The 27,328-nt window shown below is 44.5% G+C and overlaps 1 protein-coding gene across 1 annotated transcript in view; it reads right to left on the bottom strand.

Annotated features, from left to right (window-relative positions):
- Positions 1-821: 821 nt before the first annotated feature.
- Positions 822-27,328, bottom strand: part of MFSD11 (major facilitator superfamily domain containing 11) — a 38,724-nt gene continuing 12,217 nt past the window's right edge. The window contains exons 8-14 of the mRNA XM_044296648.1: positions 23,044-23,191; positions 22,162-22,202; positions 21,999-22,064; positions 9,633-9,758; positions 9,366-9,540; positions 5,964-6,099; positions 822-3,581 (exon numbers count right to left, since the gene is read on the bottom strand). Of these exons, the coding sequence (XP_044152583.1) occupies positions 3,417-3,581; positions 5,964-6,099; positions 9,366-9,540; positions 9,633-9,758; positions 21,999-22,064; positions 22,162-22,202; positions 23,044-23,191 (857 nt within the window). The 3' untranslated portion in view covers positions 822-3,416. The remainder of the gene's footprint in view (positions 3,582-5,963; positions 6,100-9,365; positions 9,541-9,632; positions 9,759-21,998; positions 22,065-22,161; positions 22,203-23,043; positions 23,192-27,328) is intronic.

Genomic DNA, 27,328 nt, shown 5'->3' with positions numbered 1-27,328 from the left:
CGGATCTGAGAAGGGGGAGATCTGAGCACTGAAGGTCTGACACTGGAAGTCTGATTTGTGTTGTTTGATCTAAGCATTGGGGGCTGATTTTGGTGGTTTGATTTGGAAGTCTGATGAGGTTTGGTGATCTTATTGTAGGTCAGATAAGGATTGGGGATCCGATTTAGGAGTCTGATCTGAGGTCTGATGAAAAATATAATTTTTTTCCTCTGCTAATGAACAATGAGAAAAAAATATTTTTAGCAGACCTCAGATCAGATGAAAAATATATATTTTGAATCTTATTTTTCTTTGTTAAAACCTACGTGCATCTTGTAGGGCGAAAAATACGGTAACCGTGTGTAAATGTATAGCCTGTGGCTCCTGGTAGTCATTTTTTTTTTTGGGCTCTTTGTGTATGTAAGGTTGGCCACCCCTGCCTTATAGTGTGATAATTTACTGCAGTAGTAATGCCTGGCATCAGTGGAGAACACGGGCACCGTTTATGGATGATGTGCTGCCGCTGTAGAATTTTGTGGGTCAGCCTCGGATTCCTCTGCCAATACACCTCAGATTTTTCCAAAATGTCCTCTAGTGTGTGTGGACATTCCCTAATAGTGCCCACACGATGCTGGCAGTGCCAGGGACAAGGTCTTACAAGCTACAGCTCCATATAACCAGCCATTCTTACGCTACAGTAAACCTGACGTCAATTAGCTTTAAATTAATTTGGTTAAGGACTCTTAAAACTTTAATGAGCTGCTTGTTGTTGTTGCCGTGAAGTGGGCGTCTCACTGCGCTTCGCAAATGATTTCCACCAGAGAGGTTACAGAAGACAATACTTTCTTCCCAGTAAATAAAAATATCTTTTAATTTTTTTTCCAATTGTGATCAAGATGTCAGAGGAGAATCTGATTGAATCCAGATTCATACATAATTCATCTGTAGATGGTATCAATAGCTATTACCAGTATCTCTTCCCTGTCACGTCCCGGAGATGATGGCTTTAGCTTCAAGAGCATCACGATTTATCTCCTCAGGTGTTGAGCGGTTTTCTATATTTTGCCCATGGCACGGATGGGAGATAAGCAATGTCATGGATCTGACGTGGCTTTCAAAAGAACCGCCTCCAGCAAGGAATATAGGCGAGAGCAAAACAATTGTAACATGGCTGGAGAAGGAACAGAAAAAAAAATTCTACTTTTTCTGCTGTGCCTACTGTTGTCACCATGCCACCGACCACCGGAGCCTGGAGTCACCCACAGCTCAACTATGGAAACAATGTGAAAACCTCTTCAGTTTAAAAAGACCTGAGTGCATACATAAGACTGAACCTGTGGGCTACCATCACTAATAATGTACTATGTCTAAAAATGAAAATTTTTAAGGAACGCTCGAGGCAAAGCGGGGAAAATTTAAGAATGTGACTAAGCCAAGATCTTGTTGTAAAATGCCCTAAAATTTGCAAAATAATGTAAAGTTCAAGACCTAGTTATGAAGCAAATGCACCTAAAAGAATAAACCACCGCACCATTTTCAGGTGTCCAGCTTGACAAATGGGTTGTGGCTTAAGATGCAACTACATTTGGCAAAATATTGGCACAAAGTAAGCCAACAGGTAACGCAAAGTCATACAACAGTGTCTTGTCACACAGCAAATTTATCATCTGGCCTGAGTCACCGCTATAAATCTGGCACGGCTCTAGACAGTCTGTCTATGTTTATGGCATCTACCTTTTGGACAGGATTAGTGTCTGCCCCAAAGGGTAATGCCTAGTGCCGGCCTGAGCGAGGGGCAGGGCATGACTTCCTGTGGTGTCCTAAGAATGCACTCTTCCCCCTAGGCACTGTATTAGGCATTACACACTGCTTTGCTTGGAGTGCTCCTTTAAAGAACATTTACATATAAAATAACACCAGTAAATATGGATCTTATATGTCCTCGTCCATCAAGTTGATAATCATTCACTTCAGTCATCGACGATTCTGGGAAACACAAGTGATAACCAATGTATTACAGCTCCGACATGAGTCGTCACTCAGATTTCCCAGGTTCACCCCTTCAATTTATACAGATCTGTTGCGAGATCCACAAAAGACAATTCTGGCCTGTGTGTGGACCTAACCTATTTTGCATTGGGCCGAGGAGCTTCAGTTTACACCTCTGCATTTTTAAAGGTTCACTGAGCCTTCAAAAACTTTTGATATGTCATAATAAATATGTCAAAAGGTTTTGATCGGTGGGGGTCCGAGTGACGAGACGCCCACCGATCGCTAGAACGAGGAGAGAGAGAGAGAAGTCCTCACAAAGCATACAAGAATTTTAGCCCATTTCTTGCAGCAACAGAGAGCTATGCGAGCGCTTCGCTCTCCTCTTTCTAGCGATCGGTGGGGGTCTCAGAATCAAACCCCCCACCGATCAAAACCTTTGATATGACATATCAAAAGTTTTAGAAAGCTCAGGGACCCTTTAAAAATGCAGAGGTGTAAACTGAAGCTCCTCAACAAAATGCAATCTGTCAGGTGCACACACACGTGTCAGGATTTTTCCTCTGTGGATCTCGCAGAGATGGGGGTGAAATAAGCCGTGAAAAATTAGCAAAAAATATAAAAAAGAAAAATAAAGAAAAAAAATAAAAAATCAGACACAAGTGACATGCTTGATTTTCCATAGTAAAATGTGGATGGGTCAAAATGCCATATGCTGCAAAAGTGTGGCAAGTCCAGAATGTACCTTGAGCACTTTTTGATACCATGTGGCAGTAGGGCCCCCCTCAGGCTGCAGAAGGCAACCTTTCAGCCCCCTATATTTATATGCCATAGCATTTTTCAGGGGTCAGAGGACAAGTGAAGGAGTAAAATGCTCTTTAAAAGGTGATGAGCGTTTATGTAGCAATGCTCATAGGGCACCATGAAAAATGTAAAACCAGCAATGATTTCTGTGCACAATAGTTGACATTTGTCACTAGTGACTTGTAGACCCATTATGATCCCCACAGTAGAAACTTTAGGTGTAATTCTTAAAAACCGCAACCAGAAAAAAAACCTAAAAAAAAAAAAACCTAAAAAAAAAAAAACCTAAAACGGCACAACATAAAAGCGCTAGGAGTGTGAAGAAGTGAATCGCATTCAGCGGCTAGAGAATTGTAATCAGCATGTCTAGTGAACCGTCCAGATCCTGTAATTGTCATGCAACTGTAATTAGTGCAGAAGACAGCGAGCCAAGGAATTTAGCAGCTATTGTCCTGGCAGTGTCTAACAAGCACCGCCTTTTATTTGCCCCAAATGTCACTTGGGAGAAAGTGCATTGTGGTCAAGTTGTCCCAAATTTCACACCGGCTCCAGGGAATGCCCTGCGGCCAGCGCAGATCTCAGTGTTTCGAATCATAACCTCTGGCACCTTCTGAAACAGCGGCTGTGGAACCGGAATCTCATCATCAAATGCTGCCATAGCGAGTCTCCTGAGGGTCCAAACTGACCACTGCCCATTCCACGAAGAAAAAGGAGATGGTGCCAAAGAATCCAAAGATCACCATGACTAACAGCTGCCACTGCAGGAGGAGGTAGTTGCTGTAGAAGAAGGCGACAGCTGCGCTGATGGACTGGAAACAAGGAGGAGAGCGGATTATACACACGGGTTGTTAAAAGGCATCTGTTTGCTTTGAATCACTTATAAAAAGTCTAAAAATAAGACCAGCCAAAAAATCATTAGCGGATACAGGATAATCAGAATGAAATAGCGATTTGCTGATTACTAAGGTCATAACGCAGCATGCTGGAGTGACTGCTCACCTACAAGCCAGAGATAGTCCATCCCTAGGCATTACACTAGACCCTGGCAGCATATGACGCCATATAGTGACTGGCATGAGCTAACTAATGGGCAGCAGATCCACCAACAAAATTGGCAGGCCCCAGCCATCATCCATCAGGGGAAACCAAGCAAGAAAGGATGGTTTGGTTTTTCTTGTTCATGTATGGTACATGCATAGTAAGCTTAAAGGCTATGTACACCTTCGGGGGCAATTTTCTATGATTGCATTTTACTCATTTTGGGCTAAAAAAATATTTTTTTCACTTTGTCTTTATTAAAATATATTGAGCTGTTCTGTCACAAAGGGTTAACTGTCATCTAGCTGTGTGTATAGTACTTTACTTTCACTTTCTGCTGGTCAAGTAATAAACCTTACAGTATCTATAAATTACTAAGGGGTCATAAACACTTATTTAAGATATATTTTTATCAGTAAGTTAAGGATTGAGCTTAATGAGTGTTTATAATGTCAGAGGGCAGAGATAAGGAGCCTGTCAGCTGAGCTGCCTGACCGAAAGAGTAAAAATACAGATCCTGCTACTAGAGCATCCCAGCTCTGTACAGAGAAAAAAAGACTTCATATTTTTAATGAGATTATTTTTACCTCATAATGAGTAAATGGAATAGAACAGAACAATTGCCCCCAAAAGGTGTGCATAGCTTTTAAAGGGGTTGCCCAGGATTCCCTTCCATTTTAAATCCCCCTTTTCCTGGTGGACCTGTGAATGGAAGCATACTTGTCTGATCCTGGCTGCTTGGTTCTGACTTAATTGTCTGTTATCTGCTGCAGCCAATGACTGGCCACAGCAATGACGTGTCCCCAAGTGGAACATCACAGTGGTCACCTGCCACAGAAGGGAATAGGAGCTACAGAAACAATGTACCACGTTGCATGACAAGCTTGCCTGTCCTGTAATTCCAACCACTTCTGGATGCCACATATGATGGGTTTGTCCTATGGGAATACACCTTTAAGGCTAGGGATTGATAACCGTGATGCCAGAGGTTCAGCCGATTTCCAATCTCAAGTTCATTTTTTTCCCCTCCTTTCAAACCAATGGAAATATTGCAGTATCAGTAACCATTTCCAATGACTTGTAGAGTATGGATGCCAAAGTTCCCAGACAGTCCCAGACCTAGTCTTGTCCAACCATGAATGAAATATAAAAACTAGGAGACTGATGATCCAGATCTAGGGTCTGGTTTCAATTTCTCTCTACCAAATAGGACCAGGGCCAAATATGTTCAAGACACCTTTCTACAGAACGCAAGGTCACTGCTTTCCATTAAGCTTCTTAAAGGGAACCCGTCACCTTGGTTTCCCTCCTAAAACTGCTCACTCAGTGAGCAGCTGGAAATATAAGGTGGACCTACTGATCCCATATAATAATGCACATGACCTTTACACACCTGACATATGTCTAATAGGACCAGGAAAAGCCCGCCAAACTCTCATACAATCCAGCCTGTTGACTAAAGTGCCAGATCCTAACAGCCTCCAGGATCTTCTCCATTAAAATTAACTAGCTGAAGTACACAAGAGGCTCATAAATACGGGCAACTTTTCCTGGTCCTGAAGTGACCAGCGAACACACCTCAGGTCATGGGAAAACGTTAAAATATAAAATCGCATCATTATATGAGATCAATGATTTGCATGTCTTCCCGGTGTGTACAGTACATGGCAGAATCTTTAGAGAGGCGAAAGATCATAGGTTGCTTTTAAAAGGGTGGCCCACAGGACAGGGCATAAGTGTCTGATCGGCATGGGTTTGACTGCTGGGGCCCAGGATGGTCATGAAAATGGGGACCTGTGTACCCCAGTTTGAAAGGAGCAGCAGTCATGCATGTGCTTTGCTGCAGGAAATAACTGAGTGCTTGCATTCTGCTGCCTCCAACAGTCCATAGAGTTGATAACAGCAGTGGACATGCATGAGCGTCTGTTGCTTTTTTCAAATAGGGAAACATTGGGGGACCCAAATGGTCAGACCCCCATCAGACTTCATCCCCCTATCTCATGAATAGGAGGTACGTTGTTGTAATGGGACAGCATCTTTAAAGATTTCTGAATGGTTCTTGATTTTTCAAACTGAATGTAAAAATATTCTGCTGCTCAAGCAATGTTAATGCAGATGAAGATGTACTAACTTATATTTTTGCATATTATTACCTGTACAAATTTGAAGATTGCAAAAGCAGGTGCACTGTCGTCTGCATACAAGGTCCCCAAGATGCTGAGGAGCTGGGTGTTGAAACAGCTATCTCCTAAGCCCAGCAGAAAGCTGCAGAACATGGCCAGGGCTTTGCTGGAAGAGAAGAGATGCAAAGCTGACATGTACAGTCATATGATCACATATAACCTTCCTCATCCTCTAATAACACTTTTAATGATATTGTGCTTAGAGTTTGCATAGTTTGGAGCTTTTATGGGTTCGCTGCAGAAACTGCTATAATGATGCTGTTTTCCAGCCCAGTCTATGTAGGATTCTGGCTGAAAGCCTAAGTTGTCAAAGTCTTCCTAGAGATGTCTATGAAGAATGTCTGTAGTCATCTCTTAATTCTCAGGGAAGGAAAACAGTGACCCCTACTGTCTGTATGATAGTGCTACAACATCCAAAACCAATAGACAAAGAGGTTGTCTCGGGATGACAACCCCTGTCCATGCTCCCTCAGAAAGAGTTATATATATCTACACTACGTGCAGAATTATTAGGCAAATGAGTATTTTGACCACATCATCCTCTTTATGCATGTTGTCTTACTCCAAGCTGTATAGGCTCGAAAGCCTACTACCAATTAAGCATATTAGGTGATGTGCATCTCTGTAATGAGAAGGGGTGTGGTCTAATGACATCAACACCCTATATCAGGTGTGCATAATTATTAGGCAACTTCCTTTCCTTTGGCAAAATGGGTCAAAAGAAGGACTTGACAGGCTCAGAAAAGTCAAAAATAGTGAGATATCTTGCAGAGGGATGCAACACTCTTAAAATTGCAAAGCCTCTGAAGCGTGATCATCGAACAATCAAGCGTTTCATTCAAAATAGTCAACAGGGTCGCAAGAAGCGTGTGGAAAAACCAAAGCGCAAAATAACTGCCCATGAACTGAGAAAAGTCAAGCGTGCAGCTGCCAAGATGCCACTTGCCACCAGTTTGGCCATATTTCAGAGCTGCAACATCACTGGAGTGCCCAAAAGCACAAGGTGTGCAATACTCAGAGACATGGCCAAGGTAAGAAAGGCTGAAAGACGACCACCACTGAACAAGACACACAAGCTGAAACGTCAAGACTGGGCCAAGAAATATCTCAAGACTGATTTTTCTAAGGTTTTATGGACTGATGAAATGAGAGTGAGTCTTGATGGGCCAGATGGCTGGATTGGTAAAGGGCAGAGAGCTCCAGTCCGACTCAGACGCCAGCAAGGTGGAGGTGGAGTACTGGTTTGGGCTGGTATCAAAGATGAGCTTGTGGGGCCTTTTTGGGTTGAGGATGGAGTCAAGCTCAACTCCCAGTCCTACTGCCAGTTTCTGGAAGACACCTTCTTCAAGCAGTGGTACAGGAAGAAGTCTGCAAGGTAAGAAAAACATGATTTTCATGCAGGACAATGCTCCATCACACGCGTCCAAGTACTCCACAACGTGGCTGGCAAGAAAGGGTATAAAAGAAGAAAATCTAATGACATGGCCTCCTTGTTCACCTGATCTGAACCCTATTGAGAACCTGTGGTCCATCATCAAATGTGAGATTTACAAGGAGGGAAAACAGTACACCTCTCTGAACAGTGTCTGGGAGGCTGTGGTTGCTGCTGCACGCAATGTTGATGGTGAACAGATCAAAACACTGACAGAATCCATGGATGGCAGGCTTTTGAGTGTCCTTGCAAAGAAAGGTGGCTATATTGGTCACTGATTTGTTTTTGTTTTGTTTTTGAATGTCAGAAATGTATATTTGTGAATGTTGAGATGTTATATTGGTTTCACTGGTAAAAATAAATAATTGAAATGGGTATATATTTGTTTTTTGTTAAGTTGCCTAATAATTATGTACAGTAATAGTCACCTGCACACACAGATATCCCCCTAAAATAGCTAAAACTAAAAACAAACTAAAAACTACTTCCAAAAATATTCAGCTTTGATATTAATGAGTTTTTTGGGTTCATTGAGAACATGGTTGTTGTTCAATAATAAAATTAATCCTCAAAAATACAACTTGCCTAATAATTCTGCACTCCCTGTATATCTATCAGGGAACTAGGGTTGTAGCAGGTATCGAATTATTGATACCCAATCGATACTTTTGTCCCGGTATTGGTTCGATACCGGGATTTAACGTTTACCAATACTAGGCTGCGCTACAGCGCAGCCTAGTATCAGAACATGGCGCACGCTGCTCTCAGCACACTCCATGTGCTCCTCAGCAGCACAGGGTAGAAGGAAGCAGTCTCTGCCCCCAACCTCCCACCGTGCCGCTGCTGCCGCCAATATGAGAGAGGGGCGGAGGAGGGGAGGGGCTGTGGCCGCATAGCCGGCACCCAACCCCTATTAAAGGGCGCTACGAGCCGCTGCAGTTAACCCCTCAGGTGCGGATCGCAGCCCCCTGTCATAGAGGTCGGGTGCCGGCTATGCGATTCTGCCGCCGGCACCCGCCTCCTGTATTTGTATTAAAAAGTTACTTATCTTCATTGGTGGCGCAGTGCGCCACAGGGTCCCCTCTCCTCCTCATTGGTGGTGCAGTGGCAGCTTCGAATCGGAGCCTCAGCAATGTAATCCTGGGGCTCCAATCGGTTACCATGGCAGCCAGGATACCACTGAAGCCCTGGCTGCCATGGTAATCTCCCTGCTGCTGTGTGTACTATTCACAGGGCAGCAGGGAGAGTGTAAAGTCCTTATTACCCTAATATAGCTCTATCAGGGTGAATAGGGCAAGGGATGAAAAGATCTCAGGTTCTAGCCCCTAAGGGGGATAATCGTTATTAAATAAAGTAAAAAAAAAAAAAAACACACCAAAATGTTAAGTATAAATCACCCCCTTTTCCAATTTTACATATAAAATATATAAACAATTAATAAACAAACAAATCGCCTTTTTTGTAGTTTTATTTTTTTCACGTAGTATTGAATGGTATTAAGTATCGCAATATTTTTTTATGGTATCGGAATTAAATCAAAATTTTTGTATCGCAACAACCCTACAGGGAATGGTGGAGGTCACAGTTAAGGGGACGGTCCACTATTGAGGTCAGTGTTAAGGGACAAGGTGCTGTAGAGGTAACTGTTGAGGGGGCTGGCTCCTGTGGAGGTCACTGTCAGGGGGGTGGGGTGCTGTGGAACTCACTGTTAAAGGGGCAGGCTGCTTTGAAAGTCAAAGTTAAGGGGGTGGGCTGCTGGGGAGGCCCCATTTTAAGGAGACGGGGCACAGTGTGTGGGGGGGTCAGTGTTAAGGGGTGGTGGGCTGTGGAGGTCACTGTTAAGGGGGTGGGGTACTGTAGATGTCACCGTTATAGTGAATACTGTCGATATTTTAACAACACACACAAACATTATAATATGTTAACATACACTTTAATACCTTGGGTCTACAAAAGCACGACTGTATGTTCCATCACGGGAGGCAACAGGGGCATCATTTGGAACGCTGAGGAATATCAGGTAAAAGGCCAAAAAATGGACCACAAGGCCCAGGAGAAACACTGGATTTCTTCCAAAACGACTGTTCTTACTGAGCAATCCGAAGACTGCTCCACCTGGGAATAAAAGGACAATGTGGAATAAGATGGGGACTGCAGAGAGGAATGTCGTTATCAACCAGCAAGAAATGTACACAAAAGGGACAAACCTAAAACCTCTCCGAGTCCAACAAATATTCCCGATAGTCCAATGAGGCTCTTGGCATCGGCTCCAAACGAGTTGATGGATCCTATGCATGTGCCAAAGACACCTGAATAAAAGGTGAGCTCAAAACCTGAAAGGAGAGACAACAGTTGTTAGAAAGAGTGGGATGAGCTAAGGCAAAGTAAAAAAAAAAAAAAAAAAAAAAAAAAAAAAAAAAAAAATTATATATATATATATATATATATATATATATATATATATATATATATATATATATATATATATATATATATATATATATATATATATATATATATATATATATTCTCAATCATGCTTCAATGCTTCATTCCCCTGTGGAGGCGCTGCAGAGAAATTGAGCACTTACTTCCAAGTTTTCCCACAAAACAAAGGGATTGTCCAAAGAGTACAAAATATTAAAAAATAATGATATTCTATTTTATTGGGCTTAAAGAGGATGTATCATTAGAGACCACTCCTTTCAAAATCCTCTCCTTCCCTGAGCGATCAGCTGATCAGGTCCTGCTCCTGCACCACTATGAAAGAGCGGAGGATGTCAGGGTACGCTGTAGCCAGTCAGGCATCATCCATCACATAGGAAGCTCTAAGGAGGGGACGCCCTCTATGATATCAATATTTCTGATTTAGTCATATGAACGGGGGCTGACATCATGAGACAACTCCTTAAAAGCTGCTAAATTCAGGGATTAAAGGGGTTGTCTCATCATAGACAATGGGGGCATATCGCTAGGATATGCCCCCATTGTCTTATAGGTGCGGCTAGGACCCGCACCTATATAGAGAGCGGAGCCCTGCAAGGTGGTGGCTGGAGGACTCCGGTCATCACCAAGCCGGCTCCCCATAGAAGTGAATGGGAGCGTACCGCGCATGCACGGTCCCTGCTTTCACTCGGCGCTCGGCCTTTTTTTGCCGGCCCCATAGAAAATGAATGGAGGGCAGCTGCGCACGTGCAGTGTGCCCTCCTTCATTTGTGGGGTTCCGTTCTCAATATTAGGTGCGGGCCCCAGCGATATGCCTCCACTGTCCATGATGCAACAACCCCTTTAATGCATCATTTAGGGCCCATTTAGATTAGCAAATTATTGGCCCAATTATTAGGAAAGAATGTTTGCATGAACGCTAGTTTCTGATAATCGCCCTGTCTAAACATACCACTGCTCACCCGACAAACAAGCGGTCTGATCAGTTATGTTGCCAATAAAATCTATTTTTTGTGGGCAGCAAATCGCCCTGCATAAACATAGATGCTGTTAGCATAGTGAAAATGTATGAGGGATGAACGATCGCACTAACCAATCGCTCATCCCCATACAGAGAAAATGAATAATCGCACTAACCAATCGCTCATCCCCATACAGAGAAAATGAATGATCGCACTAACCAATCGCTCATCCCCATACAGAGGAAATGAATGATCGCACTAACCAATCGCTCATCCCCATACAGAGGAAATGAATGATCGCACTAACCAATCGCTCATCCCCATACAGAGAAAATGAATGATCGCACTAACCAATCGCTCATCCCCATACAGAGAAAATAAATGATCGCATTAACAATTGTTCATCCCCATAGGGAACAAATGATCACTTAAGGACAGCGTTCATCCCCAGGAAATGAATGATTGCAGTGATTATCATTCATCCCCATACTGAGAAGATGACTGTTGTAAGAAAATTAAGCTGAATAGGGAAGTAATGCTTTGACGAAATATCAAACATGAGGATGAAAACCTCATCATAATCCATAAATTCAGAATTCTCAGTCCTTCCAGATGTGGAGCACTTGTAACGATATATTCACTGCAATAAAAGGCGCAAATGTATTTACAACATTGATACAAAGTTGGACACATAGTAACGCAACTTATAAAGGTGCAGGAAGCAAAAAAAATAAAAATAAAGTTAAAAACTGAGGAGAAGACACAATTTCATCCTGCCACTATTAGCCGCTTCCAAGGCTAGAACATTTCAGGTCGTCTTCCTGCCTTCTCATTACAGGCAGTCAGTAATAGATTTTAAAGATGACCGTTCAAAGCACCCTCCCCCCCATCCTGCCGCTTTTTCCTATTAGCCTGCTGGCCTCTGTCTTCTCCATTACATATCTTGTTAGCAGCTTGTCCTATGTAAAAAATTAAATAAAAAAGTCGAATCCTAACAGCCTCGCGGGTCTCACAAGGCAAGGTGAGGGGGGATCAGAGTAACGGGCTCGTCCGCCATTTACCTGATGCTCCTTTAGCAGTCAACTCTTCTCTAGCCGCGTAGCACGTTACAATCTTTGAAGCTTTTCATGATGTTAGTGAGGCTGCTTTGAATGAGCGGCTGCCCTGTAGGGGGCGATAATCAATAACCTGCCTCCTGCTGTGACTTTCTCCTCTGCAATCATTTGCTGAAAAGGATGGGCATTAAAAAGTAATTGTACAATAAGTCTGTGTTTTTTTTGGACCATCACTCTGATGCATTCACATCAGATTACCGCTGGGATTTCTGTTCAGATGGAATGAAAGGAGGCGACATGAAACTACATCAAACTGATCAAACACCGCTAGGATACGGTCTTCACTTTCCAAACGGATCGGCTGCTATGAGAAATTTTGATAAATCTCCATTGTCGTGTAGACGGTCAGTGCCTTTCTAGCGGTTGTGAAAGGTTCTGTTTAGAGTGTTACAGTGGGGACACATCAGTCTACATAGAACCTGCATACAGCGCCGTACATTGCATAGCGGCGGTGCTCGGTATTGCAGCTCAGGCCCGTTTGTTTAAATGGGCCTGAGCTGTGACTAGGCCATGTGACCGATGACGTCACTGACCTAGGAAGAGGCCGTAGTGCTGCAGCCTCTTGAAACACTTGATCGAGTGTGGTGAGGGGAGTGGGTGAAGTGTGAATATGGAGTCTCTGATCATTTGGATTTCACGGGGTCTTATAAAATTATCCTGACCCATGTATAAATTGAATATTCGTCCGCCATGTTTGATTGAGACTGTCCATTTTATCGGTTCCACCAAATCCTGATTTAGGCCAACACTCTCTGCTCTGCACTGATGAGGGGCAATCACCCAGAAACAGGTGACTGCAGATGAGATGCTGGCTTATTTAATATTAGAGTCATGTCTCAAAGCCTCTTTAAAAGGGTCAAACATTGACTTATAGAATAGCTGCCTTATATCTGATGGCATTAGAGGCAGAGCTTGTTAAGAGCTCATTTGCATACCTTTCTTCCCAGAATTCCAGAGGAGCACACCAATTAAGGCTCTCTCTCACCAAGGAAAGATAGTACCCCCCCCCCCCAAAAAAGATAAACAAGATATGCACAGTGATCATTATGGCTTGCATAAGCTGGATACATTCCATTAGGGGGTAAAGCTCTTTGGTTAAAACAGTATAAAAGCTGGACTGTTTCAGCAAACCATTGAAGTTCACCTACGAGGGAGACGTCCTTGCGTAGGAATATTGGCGTTTTCCCAATCGAGTCTCTTAAACAGACTTCCCAGCTGGTGATAACTCAATTGGTGATGTAAGTACCTTCATTCTTGATGTAGTGAGGACTATTCGTTGTATTTAATTAACTTGCCAAAAGAAGGACATATATTTGCCCGATTATCACTATTACCTTAATAAACTTAATTATATATTTTACTCTTCTGAACCCGAAACTGTGTATTTGTCCCTCATCGTACAGATATTGATGACCTATCCTGAGGACAGGCCATCAATATCAAATTCTCAAGGACCACCCCTTTAATGGGTTGTCCTATCTCGGTCTTTCACAGCTGAGATGGGAATAACTGCTATGTAGAGAGGTGACATCTGTCACTGTAATCCTGCCTGTGATGATAGTGAGATGATTGCTGAGAAGTGATCTGTACAGACCAAGAAGTGGCACCTATTATTAGGCTTAGTGGCCTGTGCCAAAACTGCAGGATTTTTTTTTAAATATAGATATTGACATGAAGAGTTGTATATACATCTGTAACGCCCCAGAGTGGCATTACAACTCCTACGCCCTGCTTCTGTGTATGCTAATATATGTCATCTTGTGTATTTATTTCAGGTCCACTGCAATGTGCATTCCTAATAATGTTTGTAACTGTTTATTTCAAATGTAATATGCCTGGTTCACCAGCAGGTGGCAGCAAACATGGCAGAGCTACAGTTAGGTAGAATGGAGCTTTTGATTCCATTCTAACCCCCCCATCTGTGGAGGAGTGGGCGAGTCCCACTTCCTTCAGGAAGGGTGGGGATCAGTTTTAGTTAGTTTAGCTTACCCCCTGCTAGGGGAAGCATGTGCTGGGCACGTCTCTGCTGGACGTGCCCAGGCCAGGCCAAGCCAAGCCAAGCCAAGCCAAGCCAAGCCAGCCAGCGCACCTTTAGCTCTGCTGGATGTGGAGGCCACAGCTTAGAGCCTCAGGAGCCAGGAGGAGAGTTCCCTGGCATAATCTAGAGACAGACTACAAAGAAAGTTGCAGCATAAAGAAGAAGCGGATTTATACAGCAAGCCTGTCAGTACAGCAGAGCCAGAGAGCAAGAGATGTAGGAGAGATGATTTTGCCTGCCAGGTTTTTTTTATGCTAAATCCTGCTGGGACCAAGACAAAGTTTGAAGATTGTGTCTGATGAAAGTTTATCAAAGTAAAGCTGCTATTCAACTTCATCACAAGGTCTGGACTCAATTAATTCTTCAAATTCCTCAACTATTCCCCCCTATTTGTCAGATTCAGAGCCAACCCCGGGGGTCTAGCCATATCCAGGTAGGAGCAATGTGACACAAAACATTAAAAAGGGACATTTTAGGCCACCCTATACCACTCAGCCATTCCTACACCTGGGTACCACCACTAATTACAAAAGGGGCCATTGCCACTTCGTTGCACATCACCAAAAATTCTCTAAATACACGTTTAACATAAAAACTGTTATTTTTGGATGACACATTCCCTTTAAACAGTATTATACAGAGCCCAGCTTCGAATCCTCCGTTGATGTGCCCTCCCAGTAAATGTGAGGTCCCATCACAGGAATATCTGGGGCGCATATGTATTAATTTCTGTGTTTTAGCCGAGACCCCAAGTACAGATGTCACATTTAACATCGGACATATCAAAAACACTGTATTTGCATTTGCTGTCCTGAAATCTGACAAAAACCTGACTGAACCACTGTAGGTTATCTGACAGGATTTACTGGGGTCAGTTGCAAAATGGATCTGCCAAAGCTGGCATGCCAATGGAAGGCTTGATGATAACGTGAACAAAATCCCACATTACAGTCCCTGGAACGATGAAACATTCTAAACAAACGTCTGATATTTGCAGTTCCATTTCCATGTAGCATCAAAGGGGTTTAAAGGGAAGCCGTCACCGGGATTTTGGGTATAGAGCTGAGGACATGGGTTGCTAGATAGCCGCTAGCACATCCGTAGTACCCAGTCCCCATAGCGCTGTGTGCTTTTATGGTGTATTAAAACAGATTTGATACATATGCAAATTAACCTGAGAGGAGTCAGAGCTTGAAAATATGACTCTTCTCTGGTCACACAAGTAAGATATGACTCTCAGGTTAATTTGCATATGTGTCAAATCGTTTTTTTTTTTCCACAATAAAAGCACACAGAGCTATGGGGACTGGGTAATGACATGGGTTGCTAGATGGCCGCTAGCACATCCGCATTACCCAGTCCCAATAGCTCTGTGTGCTTTTATTGTGGAAAAAAAAAACGATTTGACACATATGCAAATTTACCTGAGAGTCATATCTTACTTGTGTGACCAGAGAAGAGTCATATTTTCAAGCTCCGACTCCTCTCAGGTTAATTTGCATATGTATCAAATCTGTTTTAATACACCATAAAAGCACACAGAGCTATGGGGACTGGGTACTGCGGATGTGCTAGCGGCCATCTAGCAACCCATGGCCTCAGCTCTATACACAAAATCCCGGTTACAGGTTCCCTTTAGGCACTTCATAGTGCATCGCAGTGGCCATTTCTTTCTGTAAATCAGTGTTGATGCAAATATGATCTTCTGACACGTAGATATGACTTGTCAGAAGACCACAGTTGTCTGCTTTTTCCCCCTTTAGCGTGCGGCCAGACGTAGTATAAACGATACCAATTTCAAATTTGGCCACTTTGATGCAAATTTGGCCACTTTGTCATCAGAGAATTATCTATTGTTTTAATCAAGTTTCTATGTTTAACCATATTTTTTATTTTTGGTGATGTTTTTCCATGACACGGATTATAATAAAATAAAAACTAAAATTGTGCAGTTTTCACACTATTCACTAGGCCTAATAATTTCGACACTTCCTGTTTCATAGAGATCACTGCTGAGAAGTCACCATATCATCATCACAGGCAGGATTACAATCACAGATATCGCTAGCTAGATAGATCAGGATCACAATAGGGGATGGTCACAGCTTATCTACTTCCCCTCCCTGTACAATGACCTCAGCACTGATCCCATAGATGTCCATGACTTATTTCCTGTCTATTGTGGTGTATGGTCCATGTGAGGGCCGTAAAGCAGGTCTCGGAATACTGTTAACACAAGCTCAGCCAAAATGGCTGCCCCCATAATATTGAACAGAAAAAATAATGACAATCACAAAATAGAAAATTAATATTAATTATAAAATATTTTTAGTGATTTGGTTTCAAGTGTAAAAAAATACAGGCGACACGTTGCCTTTAAAAACACTGATGTAGCGGCTTCAGAACCCGCTACATACCTGGTGGGATGTCTGCGGAGCTGCAGTAAAAATGACATTTTCATATGCTAACCCGTTAACCTCTGGATAATTGATCTCGTACAAGAAGATTTTCAGCCTGCTATTGTGGAAGAGAAAAGCGGCTCCTGTAATGGTGGAGCTCAGCAGTATACTCCCCGCTATGTCAAAACATCAAATCAAATTGGACGAGCAAAGTGCTTTGTTCCTCTGCGCCATTGTTTCTTGTAATCAAAAAAAAATTCCTTGCACGTTGTGGAAGAAAACATTGGCTATTGTGCAGGCTAAAATAACGCTTTTCCTCCACCCACATCCAACAAATTAGTTTCTGTATACTGCATAGATTGCAGGGTACATTAACCAAGCAACTACCGGGCCACATATTCTACAATTAACCCCTTTGCAACATCAACCCTACGTGTGTGTCAGATGTCGGGTCTTTAAACATGGCTGCACAGGAGTTGAACGGGCCCCATTTTTGGCCGATACCTGCTGTCTTTCACAGCAGACTTCCACCGGTAGTGTCCATGATCGGAGACAATGCTGATCGCAGACATTTAAAAACTCTGAGCCCATGGTCAATTGTGACCATGGGCCTGCATCCCCCATGCATGCATATTCACACACACACATGCAGCAAGATCGTTGGAGCCACTAGGATGCTTTGGCAGCTGGGAGCTTTGTAAAGGCTCTTAGACCTGCCATTGGGACAGTGGTGTACATAGTTTTCTTCACTGTGTAGAGAAACTTCTTCCCCTTTGCTGCTGCAGGGTGGTTCCTGTGCCCGCCTCCCCTTTGCTGCTGCAGGGTGGTTCCTGTGCCCGCCTCCCCTTTGCTGCTGCCGGGTGGTTCCTGTGCCCGCCTCCCCTTTGCTGCTGCCGGGTGGTTCCTGTGCCCGCCTCCCCTTTGCTGCTGCCGGGTGGTTCCTGTGCCCGCCTCCCCTTTGCTGCTGCCGGGTGGTTCCTGTGCCCGCCTCCCCTTTGCTGCTGCCGGGTGGTTCCTGTGCCCGCCTCCCCTTTGCTGCTGCAGGGTGGTTCCTGTGCCCGCCTCCCCTTTGCTGCTGCCGGGTGGTTCCTGTGCCCGCCTCCCCTTTGCTGCTGCCGGGTGGTTCCTGTGCCCGCCTCCCCTTTGCTGCTGCAGGGTGGTTCCTGTGCCCGCCTCCCCTTTGCTGCTGCAGGGTGGTTCCTGTGCCCGCCTCCCCTTTGCTGCTGCAGGGTGGTTCCTGTGCCCGCCTCCCCTTTGCTGCTGCAGGGTGGTTCCTGTGCCCGCCTCCCCTTTGCTGCTGCAGGGTGGTTCCTGTGCCCGCCTCCCCTTTGCTGCTGCAGGGTGGTTCCTGTGCCTGACTTCCTTTTGTTTCAAGGGTATTTGTTGCAGCAGTATTTATCTGGCTGCCTCTCGGCATGTTTGCCGTACTGCGGCCAGATCTCTGGTGAATGGGGCCAGGGCAAACTTTGGGCAGCATACATGTGCAAACGTTATAACAGATCCAGCAGGCTGTTCCCCTGCCAGAACAGCTTGCTGGACAAACTTAACTTGAGCGGGAAAGTGGCCTTAAAAAGAAGCCTGACAGCTCTCCTTACACGTCAGTCTATTTTAGTAAATAGTTGATTTCCCCTGAAATAATTCTGGAGCATCTATTCTTAAAATTTGTATATATTTTTAAAACCTTTTTTTCACCCACCCTAGGTGACGATAAGAAGTAATCATTAAAGAGGACCTTTCACCGCTCCTGACATGCCTATTTTAATAGCTTCATGCATTCCTCATGTACTGTAAGTTTTGGAGTATCTAATCTTATGTCTCTATGTTGTGCCTTTGCTTTATTATTTGCACTAGAAGTTATGAATGAACTGCTATTAGCCTGCAGTAAGGGTACAGAGGGGAGGTAACAAGTTGGGGGGGGGGGGGGGGGGTACCTGCACAGTCTGACTATTCAATCAGTGCTGCCATTTTCAGACTGTGCAGGTACACAACTCCTGGTTACCACCCCTCTGTACCGTTACTGCAGACTGCTAGCAATTCATTCATAACTTCTAGTAGAAATAATAAAGGAACGGCACAACACAGAGCCATAAGAATAGATGTTCCCAAATTTGTATTACATGGGGAATGCATGAAGCAATTAAAACAGGAATGTCAGGAGTGGTGAAAGGACCTCTTTAAATTGCTTCTGCAATAGATTGCATTGAATTGCTAAAGCAATTCATTGCTCTATTGCTATGTTCTAATGGAACCCTGCCACCTGCAGGGCCCCATAGGAACTACAACTCTGAAAGCCCTGGTTTCTTCAGCGAGACCAGGGCTTTCAATTTCAAACAACGGCTCCCCCAATCGCCGCATGTGGAATCCGGTCGAGTCTCATGAGCACAGACTCCGGGGTTTTTCATCTCTCAGATGCCATGGTCACATTTGACTGGGGTGTTCCAGGGTGGTTTCCATTACCTCTTAAATGGCTCAGCACAGAGCATGAGCCCCCATTCGTAACTAGGCTGCAAAGGTAGGTTGGAATATTATTGATAATTGCTGCCTCGCAGCTGTTGGGTATGCTGTCCGTTCAGCTTTTTGTATATGCTGCTGGAGATCTTAACTGTGGTCCAGCAATGAGATACAGACTGTATTATGTACTATGCATCTGTAAATGGACGCAGTACACTCCGCCATCCAATTACATCTGTATATAGCCCCGTGTCTCATCACCCCTCCGCTGCTACTTGCCGCATTATAGAGAGATGGAATGTAAATGGATGGTTGGTTCTAACTTCTGCTGATCTTGACTTACACGCTGGGTTCAGACCTGAGCGTTCGGAAACGAGCGCTCTGTATGCGCGATTGTACGGGCGTTTACAATCGCGCATACAGAGATTGGCGTTCACACATTGTCGCGCGTTCTCGAATTTCTATGTGCGGGAACGCGCGACAAACGCCCAAAAAAAAGCTAAAGTACTTGTTTGAGTGTCGGGCGTTTTACAGCGCGATCGTACGCGCTGTAAAACGCCCAGGTGAGAACCATTCCCATAGGGAATCATTGGTTCTTGCCTGTTGTGCGTTTTACAGCGCGAAAACGCTCAGGTGTGAACCCAGTGTAAATGCATGGAGTGTTCTGCAGCCTGCACCAGACCCCAGATCAGTTCCTAAAGTCACAAACCCCAGATCAGCAACCCGATTCATACAGACCTCAGATCAGCCTGCAAATTTATACAAACCTGGCCTGGGTCCACATCATACCCCAAATTCATGCAGACCCTTGGCTGCCCATAACCCGCACCCAACCCCTGCATACCTTAAATGTAGAGTTGCAGACCTCAGACCAGACAACCCCTCTTCCTTCACCAGGAACCATCCTGATGCTGCTCACAGCATGAGGTCATAATGTGCGCCTGCGCACAATACGTCTGACACTGTGCACTGTCAGGATCTAGGCCCGAAGAGGACCATAGAGCAAGAGTAAAGAGCATAATCACCACTCCCAGGGCCCCCTGGTGTCTAAGGCTGTACCAATGAGCGCTAGAACCCGGTGATAGACACATCCCTGGTTTTAATATGTGGTGGGCCGCATTAATGGCGATCTTGGGTCGTATGTGGCCTCCAGGTTGGACACCCCTGCTCTAATGTTTATGGCCAGCCTGGTGTCTATGCAGGATAACTATAGCTCTGTCTGCAAAAACCAAGAGCTCCAACTGCTAGAATATATGAAGCAGAATTTTGAACTTTTGAGATTTTATCACTCCCTAAATATAATGGCTACTGGCTCCAAAATACCTTTATTAATTATGCAGAAGATATCTTTGAAATGGATGAACGTGCAGCCTGTAGTTCAGAGGCTCCTATAGCCAGGGGACTCTGCTAACCTCAGGACCTTTACAGCAAAGGAGCACTGACTCAAAGGCCTTTGGAAGGCAGGGCACAAAGCCATGTGCAAGTAATGAACGTCCAGACAAATCCATGGTATTCAGGGAGTTGGGCGGTTTTTGGAAATGCTGAAGTAGGGAATAACCTTATTTTATCATAGCTATATTCAGTTATGTAGATCTGGAGTTCACTCAGTCCTAAGAAAAGGTCTTATGCTTCACATACATCCTTTCTTAAAGGGGTTGTCTCACGAAAAACATTCTACAGTTTTCAAACCAGCACCTGGATCGGAATACTTTTGTAATTGCATGTAATTAAAAATTTAGCCTAGCCACCGAGTTATTCAGTAAAATGTATCTGTATAGCGCCACCTACTGTTTGTTTTCCTTATTTCTTGGTCCGTCTGACTGAGAAGGCAGCACATGCTCAGTTTCATCTTTCAACTGCCTTACCAATGTATTGTGGGGCACGTACTAAAGTATTGTGATTGTTCATTTTTCTCCTTTGCTGGCCAATTAATTTTTCCAACTAATTATACACGGTTCGTATCCAGGAGTCATGGCCACTGCTGAAGTGAAGATATGAGGTTGCGGAGATATTAATAGGTCATCACTATTGCTGAGATATTAATAGGTGATCAGCTGTTCGAAGAGAAAGCAGCAATTGTACAAGTGCTGCCTTATCTTCATTGTTTACCTGCTCGCCATCCCAACTGCAGCGGTGAGCAGGTGGTTGCGTTGGTGAGCAGTTACACAATAAATGGAAGGCAGTGCTCGTATAAGCACTGCTTTCTCTTCAAACAGCTGATCATCAGGGGTGCCAGGAGTCAGTCCCCCACTGATCTGATAGTGATGACAGATATAGATAGATTTTATATATATATATATATATATATATATATATATATATATATATAAAAAGCAGGCAACCCCTTTAACCGGAACATTCCTGGGCACACTTGCTCGAAATTCAGGTCCTTTATAAAGCCATGAGCTTGTTCCCACCAGTGTTCGAATGCAGGCAGAATGGAAGTAACAAAAAGCACATCACTCATGGTGCGCCCAACTGCAGTCCGATGCCCCACTTCTGCTGAGCGCTTCCCCACTTCGTCCGCCGCTCTTAGGGATATATCTGGTCCCTTACTTCTACTACGACACACAACAGGAGAGAAAAAAAAAAAAAAAAAAGCTTTGGCGTCCACTCTTACTATCCCGGATGGATACTGCTGAGAAACAGACTTTCAAGGTGGCTCAGAGAGGAGACTTACGCCGTACCAGGTATCCTCTAACCATAAAGTTGCATTGAGGCTCTACAGCCCAAGAGAAGCTCTCCATATGTCCTCCTATCCAGTGGGACAGGAAACGAGGCGCTAGGGGGTGTTCCCCCATTTAATGCTCTCCATAGATGTTCATGCATTCTGTCCTGGGCTGGAGACAGTCTCTCAGAGTGCCATCATGGGCGTAAAGTAAAAACAGGTATATGGGGCAAAAATGTGCAATGTTTGGGGTACTCTTAGCAGATAAAATGAAATTTCATTATGAAAGCAGAGAAACCTTGTAAAGGGGTTATCTGGGATCTGGAAGAGTCTGCATCACTGCTGTGGGCTCAGATGAATGGAGCTGCAAACCAGACACATTGCTGGTGGGAAAAGAGCAAACCTTTATCCTAATCCTGGAAACCCCTACATTAGGCAATATATACAGTATACTACATTGTCTAAAATAAAAAATATTATAAGGCGCTCGGTTACCTGTATATGCCATTGATACGCTCAGCAGCAACATTTCTTTGCTTATAGACAGCCTCATGGACTTTGCTGTAATAAAATTAAAAAAAATTTAAAAAAATAAACCATAAAAATGAAGAAAACTGGAGAGTCCAAGCAACTGTGCGAAGGGTCAGTGGTCACTTACTGAAGGCATCCAGGGCTTTATTCATATAGCTTTGTGAAAACCTGTGATGGAAAAAAAGAAGTCTCAGGACAGCGAATTACATTACTAAGTGATATATACTTTACATATAAAGCAGAAAGTGCTACGCCTCCTGACCAAAGGGTTGGAAGTATTTTTCCAAAATGTTCCTTTAAAGGTGTATTCCCATCTTATAAAAATAACGCATTTCATTTGGCTATGCAGTCACTTTATGATTGTTGCAGGTCTGATTTCTGGGACTCCGCCAATCCCCAGAATAAGAAGGATCCAGCACTGATTTAGTCCTGCGCCTCTTTCAAAGTATGCAGCGTGGCGCTGACAGTCACCGCGCTGCAGTTCCCTGCGCAGTGGGTGGCTAAGTGCTATGTGCACACACACAAGCCTTCCCTTGAAGGTATAGGTTACAAAAATACAGTATATATCCAGTGGAAGGCTGCAGTGTATGTCACTTCATGGACATATAGGGGGTCATTTATGATGCTGAAATACACCTATATTAGACGTACTTCAGGTGCACATTACGGTGCATCGGTTAGTTGCGCCGCAATCTGCAACTTCGCCCCGCTCACGCCAGATCTAAAATTGTGGGCGGGGAAGGAGGCGGGCAGGCAGGCCCATCTCATTTACCATTTTCCACGGTTGTTTCAGACATAGAGAAAAGGTCTAAATGTAAGACAGCGAAGAAGCTGGCTTACATTTAGAACTGGCGGAGGACCTGCTGACGTTATGTAGAGGCCGGCACCTCTTTATTACTTCGACGGAACCACCGTCAGCTTAGGGGTTTATTAAGACCGGTGTCTAAAACTCATTACACACCTCCTCCCTATACAGTCTGTATAGACTGTTTAATTAAGATGCACTCACGAGCTTCCTTCCAGGACATCGGAGCCTCCATCATCCTCTTCGTTCAGATGCGATACATTCGGCTTTGGCGTTCTGATTAGAAAAAACAGGACTGTCCCGACTAGGCTGATCACAGTCAGAGCGATGAATACCGTCCGGCGGTCTCTTTCTGATTCAGAAACAAAAACGCATACGTGATCAATGACGACAGTGGGACAAGGTCTACATTACAGATGTATAGAAACTGCAAACATATGTTTAAGGGCTCATTCACACGACCACATGAATGGGTCCACATCCATTCTGCAATTTTGCGGAACAGGTGCGTACCCATTCATTTCAATAGGGTCGCAAAAGATGCACACTGTATTCTGTCCGCATCCGTAATTTTATTCCACGGCCTCGCAAAAAGGATAAAGCATGTTCAATTCTTGCCCGCAATTGCGGACAAGAATAGGCATTTCTATCATAGTGCCGGCCATGTGCGGTCTGCAAATTGCGGAACGCACACGGCCCGGTATCCTCAGTCAAGACATTGATAGCGAGCAAGGCTCTGTACACACTGGCGTCGTGACTCCCGTTTTCACAAGAGCCATAATGGGGATGATCTGTTTTGCATTGGTTTCTCTCAATGAGTCTGTTAGGGTTCCATTTATTTTACTGGATAGAATAAGGAAGCATGTGGCCAATAAGCGAAGGAAATGAAGTATGAACAGAGGCCGAAACAATATGAAGGAGATAATTGACATTTACACACTAATAAAAAATAAAATAAAAAAGAGATCGTATTGATTAGTTGGTTTTTTTTTTCCCCCATAGGGGGTCATCCCATCAGAATAAACCCTTTCATACATCCTATGTCATCTTAGAAGAGGGTCCTCACCTACGCTGGTGGCCATTTATTTCAGTCAGCCATTTATCCACATGCACAGACTTGTAAAACTACATCTGTCTGGCTGCCATAGCTTCCCCTGACAAAAAGCAGCCATTTAACAATGGGGTCAGGACCTGAGGCGATCAACTAATACCCACGATGGCTAACAATTTAAATTGTGTTTTCCATGATTGGGTGAACCCTATGATATAGGTCAGAAAACAACCGCATCTCAGACTGATAGTGATGCAATCAGTGCCTGATGTGATTGAGAGTAGCAGCATTTATTAAAGGGGTTTTCTGGGAATTTACTACCAACGACCAATTATTAGGATAGGACATCAATATCAGACTGGCAGGAAGCCGCATCCAGACACTTTCAGGTCTGCTCTCCAGTCTATTTTGGTAAATACATCTTCTATTTACAACTCTGCATTGCACCGTTCCTCTGTAATTCCTCCTAGAAATATATTATTAAACTGATAACTAGGTGTTACCAAGTCGGGATTGAGTCCCTACAGAGTTCAACATTAGTCCAATCAGCGTGACAACGTCGAACAGTTTAGGGACGCACCCCTTTGAGAAAGGAAATGGTAAGACTCTGTTGGCAGAGGAACTGCACAACAGAGTTATGGGAAAAGATTTTTACTTATGGTAAAATAAGTATTTATTAAAACAGACACGTCGGGAGAAGTGAGAGGGGTGACAGGTTTTCTTTAAAGGATTTGTCCAGGATTTTTTTTTATTATTTAAATTGCTCCTTTGCCCTGCAGGACCTGTGAAGAGATCTATACTTGCCTCCTCCCCTCTGCTCCTTTCAGTGGCTCCTGGGCTGTGGTCACTGAACTTCTGGTCCCTATACGTAAAACACCTGCATGGACGGGGTCACATGTGCCAATCACTGACCTCGGCTGTGACGTGTCCCCAAGCGGCACCTAACCCAGCAGTGCTGTGCCGCTTAGGGATGTCACTGCTGGGGCCAGTGAAAACAGCCCTGGAGCTACAGAGCTGGAACCAAGCAGCCAGGAACAGATAAGTATAGTTCCCTTTACAGGTCCCACTGGGTCGGGAGGGACATTTAAAACAAAAATCGTGGTCAACCTAACTGCGCAAAAGCTGTATGGCATGCTGTAATTCTGACAATTCACATCCTAAAATCCACAGGTTTTCTGAGGATTTTGAGAGATGTGTATAAGCAAATATTCATTCTGCGACATGTGAGCAAATGACACACAACTTGAGGCTTTCAAGTTGTTGTGAAACTACAACTCCCAGCCTATGGTTGTCAGAGCATGCTGGGAATTCTAGTTCTGCAACAGCCGGTGAGCCACAGCTTTGAAACCATTGCCCAGTTGCACTGCTTTCAGTAACTCTGGGACTTACGGAAGCAGTGTAGCTTGTTCTGCAAGGCTGTTTGCGTAGCTCCCACTAAGGGCTCATGCACACAAACGTATTTTCTTTCTGCGTCCGCTGATTTTTTTTGCGGATCGTATGCGGAACCATTCATTTAATATTTTTTTTATAACTTACCAGTAAAATCTCTTTCTCGCTCTTCATTGGGTATAGCTATGTCCTCTAGGAGGCATTGACACTAGTAAAAGCTGTTAGCTCCTTCCCTGGCAAGTTATACAAAAATCTCATTTTCTCGACCATATTCATTGGGGGACACAGGAACCGTGGGACGTTCAAGAGCAGTCCACGGGGAGGGGGAAAAAAAAAACAGACCCATGGAAGCAAGCGTCCCTGCTGGTAGCTAAGAACTGCCGCCTGCAAGACCTTGCGGCTAAGCAGCGGCCGCCGACGCATAAGAATGCACCTGGAAAAATTTTGTGAACGTGTGTAAGGAGGACTGGTAACCGTGTTACACAACTGCGCAGCCGAGGCGCGATGCCTCATAGCCCAAGAAGCGCCCACCGCTCAGTGGAGCAAGCCATGACACCTAAGGGCGGAACCCTGAACCGGTGCAGAATGGTACAGCCGAATGGTTGCAGACCGAATCCATCGTGCAATTGCCACCTCGGATCACAAAAAACGGGTTCCATACACCGGAAGGGACTGGAGGCTGCCAATAATGACGTAACTCCCTGCCTTAGGGAACGAAGGAGAGGGACAGTGAAGGAAGGACAATTTCTACATTGATGTGGAAGACAGAGACCACCTTCGGGAGAAAAAAAGGAATGGGCATTATCCTTGTGAAGACCTTATCCTTCTGAAGACCCAGAAAGGGTTCTCTACAAGAGAGCACCCCCAACTCGAACACCCGTCTGATGGATGTGAGATCCACAAGAAAAAAGAAAAACTACCTTCAAGGACAGGAGCCGGAGAGGGATATCTCCCCAAGGGCTCAAAGGGAGAAGACTGGAATGCTGAGAGAACTATATTCAGATCCCAAGATGGTAAAGGACGGTACGGAGGAACCGTATGTGCCACTCCTTAAAGGAAGGTTACCATGGGCACCAGGGGAAGCCATGCCGTCAACCAAGACCCTAACTGCTGATGTAAGACCGGAACCTAAAAGAAGGTCAACTCTGAGTGGCAGTGACAAGGGACATCTCCAGAAGGAGAACGAGACCTGCGTACCACGCATGACGGGGCCAATCCGGAGCGACTAGGATTTGTCGGAATTCACTCCATATGATCCTCCGTAGAACCCTGGGTAAGAGAGAAGAAACATGTAAGGAGGGAGAACTCCCGCCAAGGAGATGTCAGGGCATCCATGTTGTATGTTTCCAGAACTCCTGCTCGGGAGAGAAGGTGGGGAGCTTTCGTGTAGATACCGTTAACACACCCAGACCAATGGAAGGAGTCCCCATAGAAGGAGGGATGTGGAGGGGGCCACAGCCAACCAGTTGGGACCGGAGCGTGCCTGGAATGGAAGGCCACTAAAAGAATACCCCGTGTAGATGCAGATGAGGGAAGGTAGTAACATAGGAACTACCAAGGTATGGAGGGTGTCTATGAATCATGATCCAGAGGAGGAAAGGGACAGGGGAAGAATAGGCTAGGTTCAAGCCCATTTCCCATAGAGACTGGCGCTATACAGAAGTAGCCAAGGATTTCAGTTGTAGAAGAGTCCATCACCTGACAAAAAACTGAACAGACAGACCCCAAGTATGTAGTGGTATGCAATACCGCTCCCACAGTCATAGCCAGTGCTCGCCCCTTCAGCGCAAAAAACTGAGAGGGAGGCCTGAGACTATCCATAGAAGCCACGTACCATAATGCCCCAGTTTAAGTAGAGCTACCTGAAGGGATGTCCCCACTGCAGCGACCACGAACTCGAGCATTAGCGAAAGGCTGCACCTGTGGAGGAGAACACGCTGTAGCTGCTACCAGAGCACCAGCATAACCACTTTCCCAGAGGAGGAGGAGTGGTGGATAGAGAATACAGTCAGTGAAGCACTTGACTCGCTTGAACGTACTCAAATATGT

The sequence above is a fragment of the Bufo gargarizans genome, chromosome 6 (genome assembly GCF_014858855.1).
Source record: "Bufo gargarizans isolate SCDJY-AF-19 chromosome 6, ASM1485885v1, whole genome shotgun sequence".
Classification (NCBI taxonomy): domain Eukaryota; kingdom Metazoa; phylum Chordata; class Amphibia; order Anura; family Bufonidae; genus Bufo; species Bufo gargarizans.
The sequence above is the reverse complement of the archived record's forward strand: the minus strand, read 5'-3'. Positions and strand labels throughout refer to the sequence as shown.